The sequence below is a fragment of the Lissotriton vulgaris genome, chromosome 8 (assembly GCF_964263255.1).
Source record: "Lissotriton vulgaris chromosome 8, aLisVul1.2, whole genome shotgun sequence".
Lineage (NCBI taxonomy): Eukaryota > Metazoa > Chordata > Amphibia > Caudata > Salamandridae > Lissotriton > Lissotriton vulgaris.
The window spans coordinates 745,747,529-745,772,779 of NC_141696.1; the positions used below are offsets into that span (position 1 = coordinate 745,747,529).

Sequence of the window (25,251 nt, forward strand, 5' to 3'; positions counted from 1 at the left end):
TAGGGTTTTTTTTTTTTAGCTCAAAACATAGTTCTATTCGCGCAAATTTTTTCAGCTTGGAACGCACCACCAGCACTAAAATCTGATGGCATGAACCGCAACGTGCATTTTCCGCCCATTGGCCGAACTCCAGAGTTTCTATGTAACTCCATGTGATTCCGCGATGTGTAATTCCGTGAGTTCCACTCCGGCCTAACTTCAATACTCTTCCCCTTCTCTTTGCTCCCTTTGTAACTCACTGGGCCATGGTTGTAGAACATCTTTGGCCCTCATAATGGACTCCTACAGTTTAAGAGCCTAATTCCCAAAATTGCGCGCAAACAATAACCAGCTTTTTCCTGCACATGGGAAACGGCCCGATTGCTGCAGCAGTTGTCTCCTCAAACCGCTCAAAGGGAATTCACTTAGCAGGATTACTGACTGGACCTCGCTCCCTCTAATGCTCTCCTCTTACTCACAGGGCACACTGATCTTGGCAATTAGGCAGGCACAGGTGCTGCTGGGCAGGTGATCTTGGATTCACTGGGGAATGTCCCTTCACCCATCTGGGAGACTAGAAGGCCTTGGCCCCCAGTCCTAATCACAGGCAGAGGTCTTGGAGAGCTTCTCCTCCTCACACAGCCTGACTGTCAACTGCTTGGCAGTTGACAGTTTATGTCTCAAGCTCCCTTCCTTGTAAACCTTTTCCAGACACCAAATGGGATTTTGAGTCTAAGTCTTTGAAGTTCATGTTAGGGGTCTGTTTCATTGTGAAGTGCCAACTCCTCTACTCTGTCTTCCTCTTAAAAGCAGTCTATCACAGCAGAAGCAACTCCAAATCTAATAGTCCCACAACACAGGTCATCGGAGTGACTAGATTTCACATCTGGATGTCCTCCACATTGATATGTATATCAAATGGTTTGCCCAGGGCCTCAGACCTACTCTCTGATTCCCTTATCACCTCATCTTCTTCCTGAGATGTGTGAAGGTACCTTCCTTGTGACCTTTCTCTGAAGCGAAGAGCTCCCTTTGAAGTGTGCTGAGGAAAACTGGCTTTCCCCTCTCCAGTGTGTCCCTCCTAGCTTACAGGGATGCAGCAATACACAAATCTTTCTTGGGGATTCCTCTCCTCATCTTTCGCCATGCATCCCTTGGTCTCCCAAAGTGGAACCCATAGTCTGCCATGTATTGTACCATTCACAGGCACACATACATCCAGCATGTGCATTTAATATACACAGACTTCTTAGCTATACATCCGCCATGTACTGTACCTCTCACAGGCACACGTGCACCCAGCACATGCATTCAATCTGCATGTACTGCTCATCACTACATTCGCCATGTTCTGTACCACTCACAGGCACACATACACCCAGCACAGACATCAAACTTGCATGCAATGCACAGTAATGCATTATCCCTTTATTGTATCCTTCACAGGCATACAAACACCCAGCGTAAGTACACCACTCATGCGCTGCTCAGGACTCCACACCAGACAGTTGCAGGCCAAAGGCTAGTTAAACACACAACAGCAGAACTTTGAGTGAGTGTGCCTGTAGGACCCATTCCAGTGACAGAGGTTAAAAAGTACTTGTTCACTACTGTTGATCACTACACTGTATGCTGCCACCATCAAGTAGGGTACCACTCACCACTATGAGGGTACCTCTTTGAGCGCCCCTCTTGGTCCAACAAGACCACAATCCGTGAGAAAACAGGACGCACACGCATGATCCATGTTTGCCTGTAACAACACAAATCAGCATTAGGGATTCAGACATCAGTCCCATTTGGGCACTCAGGACAGGGGTGCACTTATGTTACCATGCAGAGGAGTGTTCTGTCCCACAGACTCGATAGAGACCACTGCTCTATCTGTGGCATTGATCTTTTTGCACACTAAATTCTACTTTAAAGCCCTATAGACTTTCACACCGCTATTACCCGCTGTAAATGTCATTGGCCTATTTCACCCACAAATTCACAAAGGTCTTGCAAAATAATTTGATAAGTATTAAAAGTAAATATTTGCCCAAACTGAAATAGAAGACATTTAATCATTGTGTGACAGCACCAGCATAATTTCTAAGGAGATCCACAAAAGGGCCGATATTGTCATTATGAACATAGAAGACTACATATTAGTAGCAATTTGATAACTCAGTGTTTAAGTGTTATGAGCGATTATCATACAGACCATTAAAAGACACACCAGAACCTACTCAACAACACTGGAGAGATTTGGGTGTACAAACAGAGGAAGAACATTTTTACAAGTTCAAATTCATAGAGCAACATTTCTAGACCTCCTACAGAAAATATACAAACCATTATGTTCTCCACCACAGAGACCAATAATTTCTATAATCAATTTGGTAATATCAAGATTTTTAGAGTACATCAGTAGTCAGCTGTAACCTTGGATTTCCCTTTACCACCACCTATCACAAACGGCATGGATATTCTTTTTGAATTAGGCACAAAATTGAGGCAAAATAATTATTGTACAGTCACCTTAGATAGAGTAAGTTTGTATTCATCATTAGACCATGAATAGAGTCTGGAGGCACTTGATTATTTCTTGAAAACAAGATTGGCATACTTTGTAGCCGTCAATTTTATATTAAGTGAAATGGCTGAGATTTGTCTGAGAAATACAATGTTTACCTTCAATTGTGAGATTTGCAGATAAGCATCTGGAACTCCCATGGGTACAAAAGTTGTCCCCACATATTCTCATTTGTTTATGGACTATCTTGGTCATAAATGGAGTTAGGAATTACCTTGTTGCTGATTATTTGCCCCTTATTTTCTGAGGGAGGTACAGTGACAATATCTTCATGATACAGTAAGGAGAAAAATCCAAAATGTTGAAATATATATCCTTTTTTCAATCAACAGTCATTACGGCATCAGGATAGCTAGTTCAGTCAGTCAGGATAATGTGCATGTTTAGACCCTGAGTTTAGTTTCAAAGATGACTTCTTGGGTCACAGCTACATAAACAAGCAATGGCATAGCCAATAGGTCTCACCTTTGGGACATTACAAGTGTTTAGTTATCCAGTACAATATCCTCGATGCAGTAACATCAACTGTTGTATGGCTAAACACTTATAAGCTCCCAAAGGCGAGACCTATTGGCTATATTCTATTCTATGACAACCTTCCAATTCAGCATCTCATCCTCATCTCAAAGCAACTGTGTTATGATAATAGGCAGACAAGAAGATGATGAAACTGGTGCTCAGGGTAACTGCATGCTAATCTTTTAAGTCCTGTAAGGCTCCTACCTGTACAGCTTAAAACTCTCAATTATCAGGCTTCCAAACATGTGCTTAGACTTATCACACAGGCGACTTAGCTACTTACCAAGCATACCTGCATCCATAACCTACTTCGAATTTGTACATTTAAATCGCAACCATGTGCACTCACATACACAACACAAACATGCCATCATATGCACACCAATAACAAGACATACAAACTGCAGTCAGACCATCAAAACAAAAAAGTTTCTATTTCCCGACTCTAACAACAGAACAGATGCGTATTCTACACCAACTCTGCAGAAGGAAGTCAAAGTGTCACAACAGTGACAGGTTGCTAAATTAGCTTTTTACTTAAACGCTAGCCAGAGATTTAGGCAGGGGTGGAATGAGGCTACTAGGTTTGTCTGTGAACTAAGAAGAGACCCAAAAGATGTGCTCCAAAGTTGTGCTATCCACTCAGTAGAGGCATCTGGGAAAACATGCAAGACTCATACTTAGCACAGCAGCATCGTGATTCTGACATGATTTGGGATATACTTAGAGACAGCCCACCTGTGAAATGACCATGAGTAAGGAATCAATCAGGAAGCTCATTGTGCTGCTGAACAGGAAGCTGTTCGAGCACCTAGAATCTGGTCTTCAGTTCCAAGAATTCTTACTGCAAGAGATGCCACATATGGGAATCAGAGCCTTCTCTGTGGCCTCTGGGTGTCTTCAAGTTGCTCGAGGCGTTATAGCGTTAGCTGGTCACGACGGTAACCACAATGTCCAGATGCTGCCGGCTATACCTGGAGAAGTGTGGCTCACTGGTTAGAGGAGGCAGACCTGGAAGCAGAGGTCAGCCCGGGACCAGGGTTCAATTCCCGGCTCGGCGGGGTCTTGAGTCCTAAAAATGTCCATGGACTCGACAATTCTCGCTCCGGTGCCTACTCGATTCACGGGTTCACACTCTACGACTCTGGGCAATAGCTTGCTTAATCTCCACAACGGCCCCTCGCGACGGGATGCCTGGCTTTCACCTTGCGGATACCTTGCCGGGGTTATCTCACAAGGGAATACCAGGACGGGTTCCCTAAGCAAGCGCTTAGAAACTGCTCGGTGATTTGCGCTATATAAATTCCTGTACATTTTACATTTACATTTTACATTAAGAATGAACATTGTTTCTCTACTTCTTTTTCGGGGTCGTTTTGTCCAGTCAATACCGTAATTACGTGGACCAGGGTCAATTCAGAGGCACCAAGCAACTCCTAGCCACTCACGTGGGCGCACACATTTTAATACTGACGTGAGCAAAGGTTAAAAGCATGTTATTGGTAGCGGTAGGTCTTGTTCTTTGTTTATTGGCTGGAGGACACTAAAGAGATATGTGAAGTCACCTAGGATTGGCTACCTGGCCTCATGAAGGTTGTTTATTGGCCGTGGTGTCCTAAACATGCGCTGCTGCTGGCCCCTACGCTAGCATGTACATATTGCACACTGAGCAACGAGGATGCAGGTAGGTGTATAGTCATTTGGGCGCGAGAGGCTGTAATTGTGGTAATAGTCAGCTCGTGTGAGCGAACCACTGCCCAGATTTGAGACTAGTTGGTAAATGCCAGTCACTTGTGTGCATAGAATTAATTCTATGAGCAAATGTGTACCCATAGTAGGGTAATCGCTCAGTGACTTCAGAAGTGTGAGTCTCCACCCAAGAGCCACCCGTCAGTACATTGTCATCTTCGGCAGGGTCTTTCAACTTGCAACTTCCGCCTGACCTCTCAAGTTCATGGCTGTGACAGTGAATAACAAGCTCGCATGGCAGCAGGGGGGAAGAGGAGGGCCTGAGTGATTCACTTGCGGGAGCGATAATTGCTACCATATGGTGGTGCTCGCTCCCGCAAGTGAATCTCCACACTTGCACGCGTTGCAATTGAAGGCAATGGAACGTATGCACGGTTGTGAGTGAAAATGGGGACTGATGGCTAAAGGTCTCCTCCTATGCAGCGCATGCGCGCTGCGTAGGCGAGACCTGAAAAGGCATGCCAACAGTGGCATAAACATAAGAAATATTCAAAAGGGTGAATTTTTGCTTATCAGGAGAATCTGCTGTGAACCTAGTATCTTTGAACAAAAAAGTACGAGAGTCCTTTAATAGATTCAGCAAAAGGGTTACTCCAGTAAGGTACTTCAGATAGCCCTCAAGGGTATGACCAGTAAGAGTGTTCATGATTTTTTTTTTTCTTTTTGAAGAGTTTATTAAGCAAGGCGGATTTATTTCTTCTTGGACACACCCACGGTTCGGCCTCTTCGTCCAGTGGTCTTTGTGTGCTGGCCCCGCACACGCAGGCCCCAAAAGTGGCGCAGTCCCCTCTGAGCTCGGATCTTCGTCAGACGCTCCAGATCTTCACTGAGTTTGTTATCAAGGCCTTTGGCAAGAACCTGGCTGTACTTTCCATCCTTAATGTCCTTCTGTCTGTTGAGGAACCAATCAGGAATTTTGTACTGGCGGGGATTCTGCATTATGGTGATAACACGCTCCACCTCATCCTCTGTGAGCTCTCCGGCCCTCTTGCTCAAGTCGATATCAGCCTTCATCAGCACTACGTGTGCACAGCGCCTTCCAACACCCTTGATGGCTGTGATGGCGAACGCAATCTTCCTCCGCCCATCAATGTTGGTGTTAAGAACACGCAACATGTGCTGGAACTTTTCGGGAATTACCAGAGACATAGCTGCAAGTTCACAGGCAAGATGTTATCAAACAATGTGCCTTCCATGGGTGCTTAACCATCCACCAGGCCAGTGCCTTATCTAAGATATGCAGTATAAACACATATGGTTCTGTCTGAATTATTTATGAAACATTTAGACAGTTATGGAGATCACAATCCCATCTCCTGATTGTTCATATCAAATACATTGAATGTAAATATAAACACCAAGCTCAATGTTAGCTTTGTTCAATTCTTTTAGACAATACTGTCAATGTAACAAAGTTTTTCAAAAAATGTTTCACAAAGCCAGGATGTGCTGAGGTAATAGTGATACATATGATGCTCATGCTCATGCAATGTGACAAAGGTGAGGATGTTAAAATAATCAAACAGTTTCTGAATCAAGGTTCCCACAATTCCTCAAATAACTTTGCTATTGTTTATTAACCAGCATTCCATTTTCTCTGGGACGCTGACATAAAATGTCCTCCGACATGATGATAGATAGTCCAAATTTTCCTTTTTATAGCGTTGACGTTTAGACCCCCTGGTTCAGACTTTGTAAATTAATGCATCTTCTGGGGTCTTCCTCCGGACCAACATGAAAGAGCAGGCCATCCTATGGTACAACAAATGTCAAAGAGAAACATTAGACTCCTATGTGGTCACAGAATTTTTCAAAAGGAGGGTGAACACAAATTACTTATCTAAACCAATGGTACTATATGCATTCCCCTACAAGTGGCCTCACAACAATCCTTATTCATCACCCACTGAAAGTTAAGGCAAAAAGATATCACTACTGTCCCTATTTTTATTTTTATTTATTTTGAAGGTTTTGTATAGTGCAAACAAGGCCCTTGCAGGTATCAGAGCACTTTACAGAGAAAATATAGGGGATAGACATATAAATAAAAATGCAATGAATTATGTGAATACAGTAGTGTATAAAAAGGTTCAGGTGAATTTGGACAAAAGAATCGATTTCACTTCTTCTTTGAAAAAAGCCACGGACGGGGTCAGTCTCGTTTCTGGGGGCAAGGCGTTCCAAATCCTGGGAGCCATTCCTGAGAAGGTACGGTTGTAGGTTTTCTTCTTGGAAAATCGTTGTGGTTTCAGTAGAAGATTGTCCTAACTTCTAGTAGTTCTGTTACCACCCGATAGTACCAATTTCTACGCTAAGTATCTTGGAGTTATGTGATGCAATGGCTTGTGTGTCATACAGATGATTTTCCAATGGATTCTGGCCTTAAAAGGTAGCCACTTGAGGGCACGAAGGTCAGGGGAGATGTGACAGTTTCTTTTGGAGCCTGTGATGACTCTAGCGGCTAAAATGTCAAGTGCAAGGATGCCCTACATAGAACAAGTGCCCCACAGCATAAAGGGACCACATTCCACCTGCTCTTTATAGTTGTGAACCATTGTTTGCGGAACTCAAAGCATGGCTACCATATAGGTGAACCACAGAATAAAATTAATCCTGATTGAGGCATCTATGTAAGACCTTGTTCTGTTGGAAAACAACATAGTGGCAACTAAAGACATGCTTAAACCACCCTGTGCCTGGGTCTTTGTGAAAAGAACACACATCACTTAGTTCCAATCATCACTGATCAAGTGGGCTCTCAATGGTTGAACCTTCAATTGTGTGTAATAGAAATGGTCATAATCATCGAAATTAGAGATACAACGCTGTCAGTAAAAAATGTTCAATCCATCTGCTTACCAACAGTACTTCTAATGCTTTCTATCTAGAAGGTGATGGCGTGGGATTACCAGTCCAGTTTACTGTACTTACCTGGGCCCATACACATTCACACTTTGAACCGGTACTCCAACTTAACTTCCTGCCTATCAGAGTTTTATTCACCTTAGGAATTATACCTGTTCACCATAACTTACCAAATCCTTGTCACTTGTGCTCGAAGTCCTAAATCTAAGTATCAAGGGAGTCAGAATAATAGGTAGAGAATAACTTTTACCTTCGTGAAATAACCACAGACTCGGGAATGTTTTAAACACTTTATCTTTGAAATATTTTGTGAGTCAAGGGCCACAGTAGTGAATTCAGGGATTTTGCAAGTAAGAAAATAAAAATTAAAAAATAAATTCTGCAAGACTTTAAGAGAATACCTTTAGACATTGGTCCCTGGGAAGGGTAAAAAAGGGAAACGGTACAAGGACATACCACACAGAATATATTTACCTAGAACGGGGCGAGGACCAACCCTGGCCACGGGCAGGGACAAGAAAGGGCTCCCGACTAATCAGGTGCCAAGAGGACAGGACAGGTGCAGGACAGGACAAGTAACCTCAGCTAAGTGCAACGCCAGCGTCACACCCCTCTCTGCGGCTACTCTCGAAATCCCTTCTGGGTGACAGTCTCCTCCCTCAGCAATTTCCCGATTCTTCTCTAAGAGTGCTCGACCAGGCCTCTGAAGTCTGCGGCATCGGTGATTCTTCTCCAGCATACGTTGGGTCAGTGACATGTCTTTGACAAGTCGGACAATCTGACTGACTAAGCCTACCTTAGTTATACCATTTCAGAATGTGTGCCACCCCCTTAATGTTGCAAATTCTATGTGTTCCCTTTATTTCATTGGTCAGAAAGGCGAGGAGAGGTCATCACACCATACTAGTATGAGGTAATTTGGCATTGATTCTAATTGATTCACCCATAATTTACTTTCCCATGCATTTTTATTCCTCCCAGTTATAATATTTCATTTAATATACAATGTATAACAATTTGTGCTTTCTCTTCCTCTTGCTCCGGGTCAGTAGGTGAGCTTCTCAGGGACATCGTGGGTAAGACGGGTTTTGGTAGCTGTTCAATGTCAGCTCAGAGCTTGACTGCGCATGTCCAGAAATTTCAAAAAGGAGTTTGCAACAACCTTCAGGCCCAAATACGAGCTAATAATAAAGTCAAAGAGAGACATGTTAGAATACGGAAATAAATAAATGCACTGTATACCACTTGTTTCTACTCTAACCCCATTATTTTATTTTAACTATAGCATTAATGATTAAGCAGAACACACAAGGTTTAGTTAAAGCAGGGCATATGCATTAGCATGTGAGGTTTGAAGCGGCCATCTTTGGCACTAGTGCGCAGCTGCAAGAATTCCCACCAAAAGCAAAGATACGTCACACCACGTAGATGTGGCAGACGCATGCGCAGAAAGGTCCCTGCGTTTTAAGCGGCCATTTTTAGACACTCCGGTTACTGTCAGTAAAAGCACATAGACAAGCTTCCCCTGGATACTAGAAATGTCGTGTAGTGCGGTTTTAGTAATCACAAAACATGTTGGTTAATAAGTTGCATGTTATTTCGAGAAGATTGAGTACAAGCAAGTTTCTTTACATATGAAACCTTGCTCCATCAAAGGTCAGTTCACAAATGCAGGGACCCTGAACGTGTTCCCTTCATGGCTAGTCTCCAAGTGACTGTACAGCCAAAGAAATAGAATTAAAAGAATGGGTGACGGAGTAACACGTGCACGCTACTCATTTGGAGATACCAATTATCTTCCTCTTGCAAATGGCCACTTGGTGTCATGTCACAGTGTTGGAGATGTGTGTAAAAGGAGAGTATTTTATGTCTGCGCTCCTTGGCTGAGACGGCCATAGACAAAATACCAATAATTTAAATACTAGTACGGTAATAGAGCCAACAGATACGATCTTTGCAACTTATAGGCAAAATATTGTGAAAAAATGCCAAAGCATGAAAATATTGGAGGCAATCAATACTTCAATAATAGCTCATTTTGGGGAAATTTCAAATATGAAATATCCCATTGGGATCTGTCTCAACCTGAAAGCAAATCCTGTATCTGCCTTCCGAGTCTGAGATGACCAATATACATAATTTTTACAATTAAATCAAAATAAAATGAAGTAATATACAAATAGTACATATATTCAATAATCAATTTTGCAGTAATGGGTCATATCTGAAAAATACAGATACATGATTCCTATTTTAGGGACAGGTTGACAACTCAACAATGAGTCAACTGTAAGTACAAACATATTTCTTCAACCTGGTTTTTAAAAAGAGGGGAAAGAATGACAATAGAAAGATTGTCATATTACCCTTTGGTAAAATGTACTATTGTGATTTTTGAGTCCATTTTGTATAGAGTCCAAGACATATCCATTTGCATTCTCTCATGTTGAAGATAGTACTCATTTCTCCTCTACTATGTTGGGCCTGATTTTCTCTACAGCTAACCAACTGATGTACTGGGCACTGTATACAACAGTTGTACAATGTTCAACTAAAGGAGCTCTTTGGATTTCACAACGGATCCTGCTACAATGTTGCAGAACCACATTTTTACCTTCTGTGTCATCTGACCCACTTACACAAGATTGCATGGACATTTCAACAAATTAACCACATTTGTAATTTTGCAATTTGTAAAAGATTTTTATGTGAAGGTCCTGTTTCTGTGCGTACATTCTTTCCCCTCTATAGTTAGGTCGCAAGCTTTACATTTATGGCATTTGTATTGACCCTAGTGGGTGGTAAACCAAATTGTGTATGTGAGTCAGGTTGGGCTACAGATGGTAGCAAGGCTCTTACTAAATATTCCTTTACATAGCTCTCTTTATTAAAGGATTGTAATGGCTTCTCCTGCATGTCTAATTCATCTGATATCAAATTCAAATATTTATTAATCATCTTCTTGATATCATCGCTCCTAGTACACAAAGTAGTGGCGCAAACCATTCTGTTAGTTATTTCATCCGTTTTCTCATTGGGCATGAGCAAGAATTCTCTAGGATAATACCATGCCCGCTTTCTCTAGCGTCTTAGCAAACCTTTTCGGTAGCCCTTGTCAAGTAAACTACTAATCAAAACATCTGATTCCCTAAAATAATCAGATCTAAGCTTGCAGTTCCCTCTGACCCTAAGAAAGTGTCCAAAGGGCCCTAAGATGGTTACTAGAATACCTAGGATGTGTATTGCGCTCTTTGAGTTTTCGATATAAAATTGTGTATAGTCTGTTATTGACCACTTTGACAATAATATTAAGAAATTAATTGGACCGGTGCTGTAAGACATTGTGAATTGGATGTCGACTGATTTTCTTTTCCACATAGTAATTTTTGAGTGAAAGGGATTAGTTTCAGAATAGATGTGGATATGCTCATAGTTGTTCATAAACAGGTTTGCCAGATCCTGGGCGAATCCAGCCCCCAACGCCTCACCTTTTATTTGGTAGTAAAAATCCTGAAAAATTAGGACGTTACCAAGAATTGATTTTCAGTATCGAATGAGTGATCTTCAAATTGTTGAGTTATATCCATTGTGTCCCTTATGTATTTTCTAGTTGTGGGCACAAAGGGTTGGGGAAAAAAAATCTACATATTTACACAATGGTTCTAGCATGGAGCTGCATCCTGATACAATGGTACCTTGGGGTTTGTCAATGTGTTTGTGTATTCTTGGTAATGTATATATGGTGGGCACTGTGGGGTGTTTCCAATTCTGGTATTCATATTCGAATTAACAAAGAAAGCTTTCTGCTAAACCTCTGTCAGTCACTGTTCTGATTTGTCAGCTCATCTTTTGTGAGACATTGTACCTTAATTCATATAGTGGGTCTGACTACTCTATTGTTTTAGAATTTCATTACTGTATTCTTCTCTATCCTGGATGACTATTGCCCCTGCCCCCCTCCCTTATCGACAGGTTTGATCACTATGTTGTTGTTTATTCTGAGTGTCTCCAATGTCTACATCTCTGCTTTAGTAGTATAGTACTTCACCTATTTTGTGGAACCTAGTAGTTCTGTCATCGCTAAGTACCACCTGTTCAAACGTTAATATTTTGTGTGATACCATGCATGCTGCAGAAGTAAATGGTGATGGGGATCTCAAGCATGTGATGTCCCTTTTGCCCTAATAGAGGTGTTTATTGTAAAAATATTTTAATTTAATCTTCCTGAAATAATTATGAAGTTCCATCTTGATGTTTACGGTATGAGGGGATATTGGTAGGGACGAAAGAGAGACCCTTGGCCAGATTCTCAGATTATGATTGTTTTAACCTGTATTTAGACAAATTGATTACAGAGTAAGGGCCTCATTACGAATGCGGTAGAACCGATACTGACGGCATGCCGGTGTCTGTCCCACCTACATCTGAGGCTGTTGTCAGACCGCCGCATTACGATGCAGTCGGTCGGACCGCGTCGGTGGAGGGACCGACCAACAGCTTCGTACGGACTCAAGGGGCCCATCGCGCAGTCAGCCAGATCGCAGTTCCCTCAAATGAGCCAGTGCAACTCGCAGCGCAAGCCACAATGGAAAGTATACACTTTCTGACCACCATAAAGGCGATTGCATCCAAATAATGGAAGTGGGACTGCCAACTCCTTATCTGGTTGTCCTGCTTACTATACAGTGCTGGTCAGACGCTCGTCCGACCAGCATCGAAATAGGGCTCTTAGTATTTACCGTCTGCAGTTACTGTTGCCTGGTCTCTCTCTCCATGACTCTCCTGATTGAAAAACCTTGTTGGTCGTTATCCCCTGCCTCTGCCCCTGACCAATGCCCAACTCCTTTCCTGATCTCTGCCCCTCTGTGGCCTCCATCTGTCTCCCTTTAAAAAGTGGACCCCTGATAGGAATCTTCATATTCGGGAGAGGGTGCATATACTGCAGAGCTATTCCCTGGCTGTTCGCTTTCCGTTTCCGAACCAGTGGAAACAGATTATTCTGAGAAAGTGATGTATCTTTATCTGTTTTGAAAATCTATATCTATGGTGAGGTTTAACCTTTTCGCCTATACTTTTCACCTATTTCCCCACATTCCAGAAATCCATCACAAACACAGCAAGCAGGTCTTGCATTCCAACCTCAAGTCTCTGAATCTCATAGTCTGGTTCATGACCATCGACTATTTGGTAACCTGTTTATCCCTCTAATTACAAAGCATTTCTGGGTCAGGCTTGTTCCCTTTCTATGACCAAAACTTACCATGCCAATTAGAATAGTTTGAATGTATGACATTACATCGCATACATTCACAATGCAGTAGTTTACATCGCGTTTGTTACAATGCAAGTCGTTACAACGACTTGCGCTAAAGGCGCTGGACTTAGGAATAGTATGATTTACTATTCCAACTCCAGTGTGTGGAACAGTAGGGAAGGTGTTGGAATAGTAAATCATAATATTCCTTAGTGTAGAGCACCATCCAGCGCAAGTCGTTATAACGACTTGAGTTGTATTGACCACGTTGTAAAGCTATCGCGGTGTAAAGGTCGTTCTCCGAATAATTTCATTATATGGTGCGTGGGTAAAGGGCTAAATCCTATGTCAGTGCAACTGCGTCAAATTCTACCTTAACCTATTTATCTGCCCCAGGAATGGCCACAGTAAGCTTCAATCAGAGCATATCTGACAGGGAATGGAAGTAACTCTCATTGAAAAACGCACCCTCTTTAGCTCACACTGGAAGTGGTAGTGGTAGAGATCCAAGCTTTCACGATAAACAAGCTTTATCTACATTTTACTAGTGACAAGATTACTCTACGAATCAACCCTTGGTTTATACCTAACAGGAGTTCATTTAAACACGCCTGCTATTCTTCAGTCCTTTTTCTTAATTACTTCAACATTTGCGGAGAAATCACTGCATCCAGTAGATGTTCACAGGTGCACTGTTTAACATGGAAAGAACCAAAGACTAGAGGACTGCTGAACAACTTTTAATCTCTCTTGGTTGTACAGACAATGGTTGCCCTCAGTCCATACAGAGCATTACCCACAAGTTCTCCTCTTTATTTGTGTCACAAGGGAACAAAATGTCCTTTTGTGTGCATTAGGTTTAGGAACACACTACCAGAAACATGTCTGTGACATTGGCACTCTATGCAGGAGTGCCTCTTTGAGAAATCTGTTTTGCAGGTACATGTAGAAGCAGGCACACTTTCTCTAAGCTCTACTGCCTATACCTGAATGTGGCAACCGATTCTTCAGTTGGCTAAGCAGTGTTCTACAGCCTCTTTCAATAAACGTGCGCCTGTTTCCCACTTCTTACAGTGTTTGGATACTGCTTGCCACTGTTGGCATGTGAATCTGTGAAAGATCCAATGCTGAAAAGAAAACTAGTTACTTATCTCTAACTCCAGTTTTCCGGCATTGGTATTTTTCATCGATTCACATACAACCCTCTCTCTCACCATGTTCAGAGTTTATTCCAATATATTTGGTATATAGGTTCTGAGCTGTGGTAGCCTCTAAGGGGAGTAGAGGGCTCAGCTCATCTACCTCAACAGCTAAAGTTTTGGTTTGTTTCAATTGTGTCAGATGTACTGCTAAACAAACATTCTTGTTTCTCCTGCAGTGCAGCCGTTTTAACACTGGTTACACTATGTTAAAAGTATCCGGGATTACCATCCTGATGACTACAAATGATTCAAGCATTTGAAGCTATCAAAGATACCAGAACATGAGAACTGGAGTTACAGGCACTGAACTAGTTCCTTGTGTTGCTCAATTTATGTATATGATTTTGGTTGTTATTTCCTTATCTACTGATTCTTTCTTATGAGTGTTAAACACTTCATCTAAACTGTTCTCTGTCTGATCTACTGTACTTGTGTGTTATGTTGTAGACTCAGCTACGAATTGATTCCTTCTTCAGAATGGAACAGCGTGAAAAGCAAGCAATCAAGAGTCAGAGACTGCGTAGGGCTGTCACATGTATGCGGAGAAAAGAAAAGGAAGAAGACATTTTGGAAATGGAGGAAATGGAGGAACCAGCTGTTACTGTTGAGGAAAACTTTAAATCACCTGGCAAGAAAAAGGGAAAGAGAACTGTGCATGATGTAACAACTGTACCAAAATCTGAAACTGTAAAGAGGAAGAAAGCTACTACTTGCCAACCAGAAAATTTAGCTGCTGAAGTTGGGGGATTTTTTGATGTTGGACGCATTCCAAAACCTGAAAATGAATCATCCAGTGTGGATTCAGAAGTTGAGTCTGCAAATGTGAGCAAAGGTAAACAAATGCTAGAGGTTCATAAGATCAGTAACATGTCCAAGAAAAGCACACCAACAGACAAAATCAAGAATGGTAGAGGCAGAAACAACAGTAGCTCTAGTAGTGGTGAGGAAGAGGAAGTAAAAACTATGATGGTGACGGCCCGTCCTGTTTTTGAAAGTAAAGTGGTTAAAACTAAAGGTATAAGAGGAAGAAAAAAGAAAAAATGAAAAAAGAAAAGTGAGCCTTCTATTGATATTGTGTGGCCAACATTTTTCTGGCCTTCTCGGTGAATGTGTTTTCACTCCACATGCTCTACTTCCACGTTTTGACTAAACCTCCAGGACGAGACCCATGTGCAACATATCCTTCACTAACCAAGATTTCTGTGTACAAGTGAAGCATGTGTTCCCATTATGCAAAAAGCTATCACTTTATGAAATTATGAGCAACTAGTTATAAAGACAACGACGGGTATTTATCTGGCTGAATGCCTGTTATTTTAGTAGTAATCTAATTTTTTTACACATTTTTGAATAAAGTCTTATGGTGATTATGCTATCTGATTGTTTATTTGTGACTCTTGTGGTTTTACTGTTAAATTATTTTCAAGTAATACATTTAACACATAATATGTGTTTTGTTCCCACCTAGTCTTCTAATCAGAGATTTTTTGCAGGCCACAATATAAAGAATTCTAGCAACTGAAATTCTTTATTTTAAAATAGAAATAATGTATGGAAAGTAAATCACTTAGTCTTCACACATTAACAAATCGAGTACTTGTATTCGGCCTCCAGTTGTATGGGGTGGGGGTTAGACACACTAATGAATACAAAACCTTGTAATAGATAAATATGTAACAGTTAACTAAAATGCTAAGAGTTTCAAACATAGCCAATTAAATCAGTAGCTGGATACATAATTGTAACAAGCTTTGGCAAAGTCAACTGCCCTCGCCTTTTTGCTTTGCCGATGCTTTTTGCCGATGCTCTTCAGTAACAGAAAACTCAAAATAACAGATCAAGTTTGTCATGTTCTGATGCGATTAATAAAATTGAAATGTATGTTATGCTAGCTTTTTCACTCACACAACTACAACAACATACAGTTTTTTAGAGCATTTGGTGTGGCAGTTTAATTACAAAATAATTTCCTAGTCACTAGTAGCAAAGAACTTAACAGAGTAATTACAGCAGGAAGTGAAGCAGACTTAACAAATGAAATGAGCCAATACAGAAATACCTTGGTATGCTGCAAGGGCCAGGAAATCTCCGCTAATTGCAATAGCTGAGTTAATAGAAATTACATTGAAGACAAGATCATTAATGTGATGTCCAGCAAGATAAAACCTTGAGCATGAATGGGGTTATGGCACTTTTTTTTTTGCATAAAACAGGTATTTTAGTCGAGCTTGAACTCCCAGGACATGACCTACCTGGACTGGAAACAAGCATCCTAGGATCGGTTTCGGGGTTTCAGCCCTCATCAGCCTGGATAGCTTTAATCCAGTGGCTTGGGGAGCACTGAACTCTGGCCATACCCGTCCCACTCTGGGTGACAAGTACAAGAAGAACAATTGATGGACAGAATGCAGAATATTGTCATACATTCCCCCAGTTCAGAGATCTGGGCCTAAATCCATAGTTTTTTTGCTCTGCATACCATTCCAGTTGATCCCAGCAATATGCAAATCAGTCCTGACCCTGCGCCAAATGGGAACAGTAAGGAAATCTGGGCCTAAATCCATAGTTTTTTTGCTCCCCATGCCATTCCAGTTTGAACCCAACCACATGCTACTCATTCTTGACCCTGTGCCCAATGAGAACAGCCCAGCCCGAACTGCCCGGCCATGTTCTCTCTGGACTGGAAACAAGCATCCTAGGACCGGTTTTGGGGTTTACCCTTTATCAGCCACTATAGCTTGACTCCAGTGGCATGGAGAGAATGGGGCGCACATCTGGGCATACCCGTCCCACTCAGTGTGACAAATACAAAAAGAACAATTAATGGACAGAATGCAGAACAATGTACATTTGCCCCAGTACAGAGATCTGGGCCTAAACCCATTGTTTGTTTGCTCCCCATGCCGTTCCAGTTTGAACCCAACCACATGCTAATCAGTCTTAACCCTATGCCCAATGGGAACAATCCATCCCGAACTACCAGGTCCTCCCTGGACTGGAAACCAGCATCCTAGGACCGGTTTCGGGGTTTCACTGCCCCATCAGCCAGGATAGCTTGACTTCAGTGGCATAGAGAGCAACAGACCAGAGTCTTTTGACAAAAAACAACCTAGGCAACTAGTGTTTTAAGACATCTAACAATGTAGTATACATAAGGACAATTGGCTACAAATTATTATAAAAATACATGTTTTATTATAAATTTTTAAACATTTAAAAAAACCAATGGCATAAATGTAATAAAGACAATGAACACAATTTGAATCATATATCATACAATATCAATAAAATTCATAACATTTTATGTAAACAAAGATTTAGAAAGGTTAAAAAATTATAGGTGGCAGAATGGGTCTCTACGCGCGTTTCGGCGAACCAGCGCCTTCTTCTGGAGTAGCCACATAAACTCTAAAAAGATACATATAAAAAGGAACATTAATTATACATGATTCAATTAAAAGAAAAACACATAATATCCTGCGTTCTAACATAGTAGCCAAATTGTCCTATTTCTAATCAAGAGTTATTTATATATTTCTTTCTTTTCATTTTCTTGCATTATCTAAGATGTTATCATTAGGATAAGGTGTTCGGAGTAACTGATACACATGAATTAATTCTCAGTCTTTCAACTAGGATTTTATGAAAAACAAGTGAACAATTACAACAAAAAACAATTCAAATAGCGGCCTTCTAGGTATATATTGGCCTCTTGGTATATATATATATATTTAGAGCGGAGAAAACGTATTTGACTGCTCTTATTAGCACTGATTTTTAATGAATTTTCTGGAAATAGACAAATGTCTTGTAGGTAATTGATACTTACAAGCAACAATGAAAATACACCGAAAGTTGATAGTGAATCAGATTGATGCCTGGGTATTTTCTATGATGATGAGATATTGCAGGTGCTTTAAAGGGAGAGAAGTGGGATATGACATCTCTTTTGATTAGTCTATACATTGTTTTTGGCCTTTAGTAATTATATATAATTATATGGCTCTTTTCCAGTTTACCTGATTAGATGCAGCTTATCAATGTAGTTCCCGCCAGCCGGAGACTTGTCATAAGCTAGTCACTTTTGATAGTTTGGTATCGTCTTCTTCTATACAACCAATTTATCTATTTTGAAAGTGAAGGGAAAGGATAGTGATATCCTTTGTTTATTTGTTCTATTTAGATTTAATTTGATTGAGCTATTGAAGTTACTCTCTTTAACTTGTTTCACCTGTATATAGCTAGCTGGATCAGTAGCTCAAAGATAATTGCATTCCCTTTTGTTATTCTTGTTATATTATTCAAAATATCATTTCTCCTCACATTTCAATGGTTCCCCACTTTTGGGCTTCATAGTAAAGGTAATAAAGGACTTGTATTTTCTCCTAGGTTTGTATGCTACAGTTAATTATTGGGTCTTCATTTGTATATCTCTGGGAGAAGGCTAGCTATTCTGCTTATTGCATTTCTCTAGATTCATTTATCTTCGAATGAGAAATTCTTGGCAAGTAACAAGCTTACCTTAGGATTTAAGGAAGACGCTCCAAGATTCGTAAACAGTGATTATGAGGCGATTATTTAAAAGATCTCCCTGCCTGTAGGTCGTGACAAAAAAAGGGGGTATGAAAAGTATTGAACATGGAACGAGAAACTGAGTTCAGGTCTCATCTATTTTTTAAGATTTGCAAAAAAAGGGCATCTTACCCGAGATATTCAGCAGAGCTCCTTATGTTGATTGTTAAAAAGGTCTCCCTGCCTGTAAAACATAATAGTGCCCGGTATGAGAAAAACTAATGCGTAAGGGAGGCAGGGAAGAGAGAACTTAAGGGTAAGAGTCTACTCTTTTTATCGCACGCAGGGGCGCTTCTTACCCGAAGATATTCGGCAGAGCTCCAAATGTCCGGCGGCGGGACGTCAAAAAAGGCGACTCGATCGTAGGTTTGGTGAGTGAAACTGATTGGTTTCCGTCAGGTTTAAATAACAGGGCTAATTGGCTGAGAACGCCCTCACCTGCGGTCTACGTCTTGGTGACAAGATCGAGATAGGACTACTGTTTTCATGTGGTAACTGATTCGAAAACAGACAAGGAAAGCCGGTACTGCTCTTTCAATTACCTTCGCGTTAACTACACAAAAGTGAAGAAGGGCAAATGTTGTTTATATCTGCCTAACTGTGTTTAAGTGCATATCTTTAGAGATACGAGGATTGTTTTTACTTATAATAAGAGATGGATAATCAATCTGAACGTTGCATGTTTACAAATAGCATGCAACGTTCAGATTGATTATCCATCTCTTATTATAAGTAAAAACCGGACATTTGGAGCTCTGCCGAATATCTTCGGGTAAGAAGCGCCCTGAACTCCGCTTCTCGTTCCATGTTCAATACTTTTCATACCCCCTTTTTTTGTCACGACCTACAGGCAGGGAGATCTTTTAAATAATCGCCTCATAATCACTGTTTACGAATCTTGGAGCGTCTTCCTTAAATCCTAAGGTAAGCTTGTTACTTGCCAAGAATTTCTCATTCGAAGATAAATGAATCTAGAGAAATGCAATAAGCAGAATAGCTAGCCTTCTCCCAGAGATATACAAATGAAGACCCAATAATTAACTGTAGCATACAAACCTAGGAGAAAATACAAGTCCTTTATTACCTTTACTATGAAGCCCAAAAGTGGGGAACCATTGAAATGTGAGGAGAAATGATATTTAGAATAATGTAACAAGAATAACAAAAGGGAATGCAATTATCTTTGAGCTACTGATCCAGCTAGCTATATACAGGTGAAACAAGTTAAAGAGAGTAACTTCAATAGCTCAATCAAATTAAATCTAAATAGAACAAATAAACAAAGGATATCACTATCCTTTCCCTTCACTTTCAAAATAGATAAATTGGTTGTATAGAAGAAGACGATACCAAACTATCAAAAGTGACTAGCTTATGACAAGTCTCCGGCTGGCGGGAACTACATTGATAAGCTGCATCTAATCAGGTAAACTGGAAAAGAGCCATATAATTATATATAATTACTAAAGGCCAAAAACAATGTATAGACTAATCAAAAGAGATGTCATATCCCACTTCTCTCCCTTTAAAGCACCTGCAATATCTCGTCATCATAGAAAATACCCAGGCATCAATCTGATTCACTATCAACTTTCGGTTTATTTTCATTGTTGCTTGTAAGTATCAATTACCTACAAGACATTTGTCTATTTCCAGAAAATTCATTAAAAATCAGTGCTAATAAGAGCAGTCAAATACGTTTTCTCCGCTCTAAATATATATATACCAAGAGGCCAATATATACCTAGAAGGCCGCTATTTGAATTGTTTTTTGTTGTAATTGTTCACTTGTTTTTCATAAAATCCTAGTTGAAAGACGGAGAATTAATTCATGTGTATCAGTTACTCCGAACACCTTATCCTAATGATAACATCTTCGATAATGCAAGGAAATGAAAAGAAAGAAATATATAAATAACTCTTGATTAGAAATAGGACAATTTGGCTACTATGTTAGAACACAGGATATTATGTGTTTTCTTTTAATTGAATCATGTATAATTAATGTTCCTTTTTATATGTATCTTTTTAGAGTTTATGTGGCTACTCCAGAAGAAGGCGCTGGTTCGCCGAAACGCGCGTAGAGACCCATTCTGCCACCTATAATTTTTTAACCTTTTTAAATCTTTGTTTACATAAAATGTTATGAATGTATGAATTTTATTGATATTGTATGATATATGATTCAAATTGTGTTCATTGTCTTTTTTATTACATTTATGCCATTGGTTTTTTTAAATGTTTAAAAATTTATAATAAAACATGTATTTTTATAATAATTTGTAGCCAATTGTCCTTATGTATACTACATTGTTAGATGTCTTAACACACTAGTTGCCTAGGTTGTTTTTTGTCAAAAGTCTTGCTTTCCCTGACCTAGGAACCATTGTATCCATACTTTCAGGGGGTCCTTGTTGAATACACGCCACAGACCAGAGTCTTGGCATGCCCGTGACAAATGCAAAAACAATAATTGATGGACAGAATGCGGAACAATGTCATACATTCACCCCAGTACAGAGATCTGGGTATAAGTCCATCGCTTTTTTGCTCACCATGCCATTCAAGTTTGAATTCAGCTATATGCAAATCTGTCTTGACCCTGTGCCCAATGGGAGCAGTCCATCCCGAACTGCCAGGCCAGGTCCTCCCTGGACTGGAAACAAGCATCCTAGGACCGGTTTCGGGTTTCACCCCTCCAGCCAGAATAGCTTGACTCCAGTGGCATGGAGAGCATGGGACCCACATCTGGGCATACCTATCCCACTTGGAGTGACAAATGCAAAAACAATCATTCCGTCCATCATTTGTTTGCGTAGCACTTTTCACCCTAAGTGGGATGGGTATGACCAGATGTGGGTCCCTTGCTCACTGTGCCACTGGATTCAAGCTAGCCTGGCTGATGAAGGGTAATACCCAGAAACCGGTCCCAGGATGCTTGTTTCCGATCCAGGAAGGACCTTGCTTGGCAGTTTGTTCTGGACTGTTCCCATGAGGCACAGGGTCAAGACTGATTTGCATATGGCTGGGTCTAAACTGTGGTGGCATGGTGAGCAAAAGAACAATGGATTTAACCCAGATCTCTTGACTGGGGGTGAACGTATGATTTATTCAGCATTCTGTCCATCATTTGTTTTAGTAGCACTAATAAAAGTGGGTGCCTTGCACCAGTCTAAACAACCCTTATGGTGATTTAAGAGGTCAAAGATAACCTTAGAAAGCTATACAAGTGGTAGCTGGGGAGAGCAGCCTTTAGGCTTAGTCTTGAAGGAATGTTAAGCAGCTTGTTTTATCAGAATGCAACCCGAATGTATTGGTTAAGTGAAAGAAGAACCACACATTAGTTATACGAATATATATTTATTATTATAACACACTTTAAATACCTCACAGTATCTGCTACATGCAGATAAACACAAAGCACACAATACTGTAGCACAGAAACAAACGTAAGTGGCACTAATACACAGTGGGCTCCAGGGGGGACCAACCCATATACTAAACTAGTGGTATATGAACCACAACTCGAGTCAAGACAATGTCTAGAGAGTGTAGAATCGCTGGGACCCCAAGGAACCACCAAAGGTGAGTAATTAGGGAGCCCACGGAACACAGGTGCAGTGTGAGAACACAAACGTGTGCTACGTACAATTCAATGGGAGAGTCGCAGTTGCAGTTGTAAAGTTTAAGGACCCTTCCCAGTGGATTACGAGGAAACCCTTTGGAACATAGAAGGTTGGAGAGCCACCCCACCTGTGAATACCAAAGTACCAGAGTTACCTACACCAGGGAAGCTGGGTGCACAAGGCGGAAGTGGCGTCGGAAACCGCTGTCGTTCTCCATGGGAGTCGTCAAAGAAATGTCAGTGCTGAAAAGAAAAAATGTGTCTGGTTGAATCCACAGATAAATTCTTGATAGAAGGAACCTGAAAGCAGAGGGGATAGAGTCTGGGTCACTCAGGAGTGACCAGGGGCTTGGTAGACGAATGCCCACTGATGTCGGGTGCTTCAGGTGCGAAGAAGGAGATCTTGACTCTGCAGCCACAGGGACCAGGAAACGTCGAAGACAACCAGGAGACTGATACAAGCTGTCCCACAAAGGATGTTGAGTGCTGAGGGGTCGGTCACCAACAAGCCATGGCAGCGGCAACCTATGAAGCAGATCAAAGAGGGTTACGGTCTGGCCCAGCAAGGACCAGAGGACTCTCCACAGCAAGGGAAGTCAGGGCAGGCCTGGAGCAACCAGGGGAGCCCAAGAAAATCAGGATTGTCCCTCAAATGGACCCACAGGGCGAAGTCACAGGAGTCGAAAAGGGACCTCTAGCAGTTTCACAAAACAATGGCTAGCAAGACACAGAATGCGAGAAGGCTAGATTCCTTTGCACCAAATGTGCGCAGAGGTTGGGGCTATCAACAACCCAATGCACAAAGTTGAGGAACACCAAGAAGCCTATGCACTTGCAAATGTACGTGGTGCACAGGGGTTCTGGTGATGCGCTCCCCACGAGGGATACTGGCCTCAAACTTAGTGGGAGGCAGCTTCACCTCAAGGAAGGTTGGAACTCACCTCCTGTGTTGCTGGAGCCTTCGGAGTCCACAGGAGCTCTGGATCAGCAGACCGTTCAGTGCGTTATGGTGCCCGCAAATGCAGGGGAGTGACTCCTTCACCCCAAGGGAGATACTTCAGATGTCATTGATGCTCCACAGGTCTTGCACAGAGCCTGTATGGTGCACAGGCACAGATGATGCTTTCGACAGAGAGGGAGATGAAGTCTGGCCCAGTCGAAGTCCAGTGAAGTCCAGACGGTTGAAGTTCACTGGTTTCTTGTTCAGAATCTTTTCCACATAGAATCTAGGGTCCTACAGCCACATAAGCCCTTCTGTACTCATGGGAGAGGGTTGAACGGATTCCGGGGACCCTCCCAGGGGAGGGCAGGACAGTGGGGAGTATACTCCCATGTCCTTGGTCCAGTTTCGAGCCAGAGCAGGAGCCAACGGATCCCAGAGCTGGTTTGATCTGGACTATGCACAGGGACACCAAATGTGCCCCTCGTGCAGACTTTCAGGCCCTTTGGAAGTGCACCCACCCAGCCCCAATACACTAAATCCTGTCTGGGACTCCCTGTGACAGGATGCCTATTGTCCTACCTTCCCCTGCTCGAGCTTGGCTCAGCTGCAGGAGGGCAGAAATTTGTCTCTGGTCGGCAGCAACCATTTTGGGCTGCCCGGGTCGAGAAGGCTGGTACCAGAATGACCAGTGACCCCACAAAGCTCGCTTCAGAAGGGTGGAATCATACCTCCCACACCGGTGAGGTATGATTTCGAGATGTTTGATACCAAACACAACATGTTTTGTTTCAGCCGTTTTTTAACGCATTTACCGCAAGGTTATAATGCACCTTTACCTATATGTCTAGCTGTGTCACAGACAACCCGGAGAATGATCTCCAAAGGCTGCGGGGTGGCTCTGCTCATGCAGGGGCACCCTCTCACCTAAAACCCAGTACCCTGCCTTCAGGATTGTCAAGACCTGCTATAAGAGTGACTTAAACGTTTTAAGTGTAGTGACATATAGATATAGTAAACCTATATCTAAAGTAAGTGGTGCAAGCACCAGCTTACACAGGCTGCAATGGCAGATATTTAGTTCCATTTTGCATGGCCTCTCATTGGTGGCATAATACATGCTCAGCCCATGGGAGGCCTCTGGGGTACATATGTCCTGGGTACATGTGTGCCATATACTAGGGACTTATAAGGGTACCCCAGTATCCAATCTGGAGTGTACCTAAGTACATGTCATTACATTTTAGGGACAAAGCAGATAGACTGGTGTCCTGATTATCAGGATCCCAGTCAGACTAGTCAAAAACCAGCAAAACACCAGGCAAAAAGTGGAGGTAACCATGCAGTGAGATCCTACCTTCCTACATCCAGCTTCTCTGGGAACAAGCCACTGCTACCTGGCCTGGAGCTCCCCCCCCCCCCCCCAAAAAAAAAGCATATTCATCCTAGGAATAGGCTTCTCTGCCTCAACGCTGAGATCTGCAGACTGCCCACTGGCATATCTGGCTGCTACCCAGACCTTCAACTCTTTCTGTAGCCCCTCTTTCCTGATAAGGCCCCTGATTTGGATTTTGAGGTTCTTGCAGATAGCCTTCAACTACTTCACATAGTAGGTTTCTAACCTCTCCTCCTCAAAGGCCACTTCCAAGGATGCAACGAATGATGCTCTTGATTCAAGCATGATGCAATAGCAAGTTCAAGTTCTCAACAAATTACAAGATCAAAAATAGGCCAAAAAGAAACAGTATGTGGTGTGCGATATGGTAGTAGTGTACACCAATCACTGTAGTTCAATTGCAGACGCAAGTCCTATCCTCACCACTGACAACCAATGTTAGAAAGAAGCTAGGGATGTGCATTCTATTCAGATAGCTGGCTATCTGAATAGAATGCACATCCCTAGCTCCTGTCACTCCAAAGCCAGACAGTCAATCTACAGCCCAGCAGATGCACACAGGGCGGCTAAGC

At 41.8% G+C, this 25,251-nt stretch overlaps 1 protein-coding gene and 1 pseudogene across 6 annotated transcripts in view; one reads left to right on the forward strand and one right to left on the reverse strand.

The window, feature by feature from the left end:
* ERCC5 (ERCC excision repair 5, endonuclease) overlaps nucleotides 1–15,521 on the forward strand; it is a 235,201-nt gene extending 219,680 nt beyond the window's left edge. For all 6 annotated transcript variants that reach the window (XM_086934652.1, XM_086934653.1, XM_086934655.1 and 3 more), the window contains one exon: nucleotides 14,594–15,521. In XM_086934652.1, the coding sequence (XP_086790778.1) occupies nucleotides 14,594–15,190 (597 nt within the window). In that variant the 3' untranslated portion in view covers nucleotides 15,191–15,521. The remainder of the gene's footprint in view (nucleotides 1–14,593) is intronic.
* LOC147697949 (small ribosomal subunit protein uS13 pseudogene) lies at nucleotides 5,511–5,989 on the reverse strand (annotated as a pseudogene).
* Nucleotides 15,522–25,251: the final 9,730 nt, after the last annotated feature.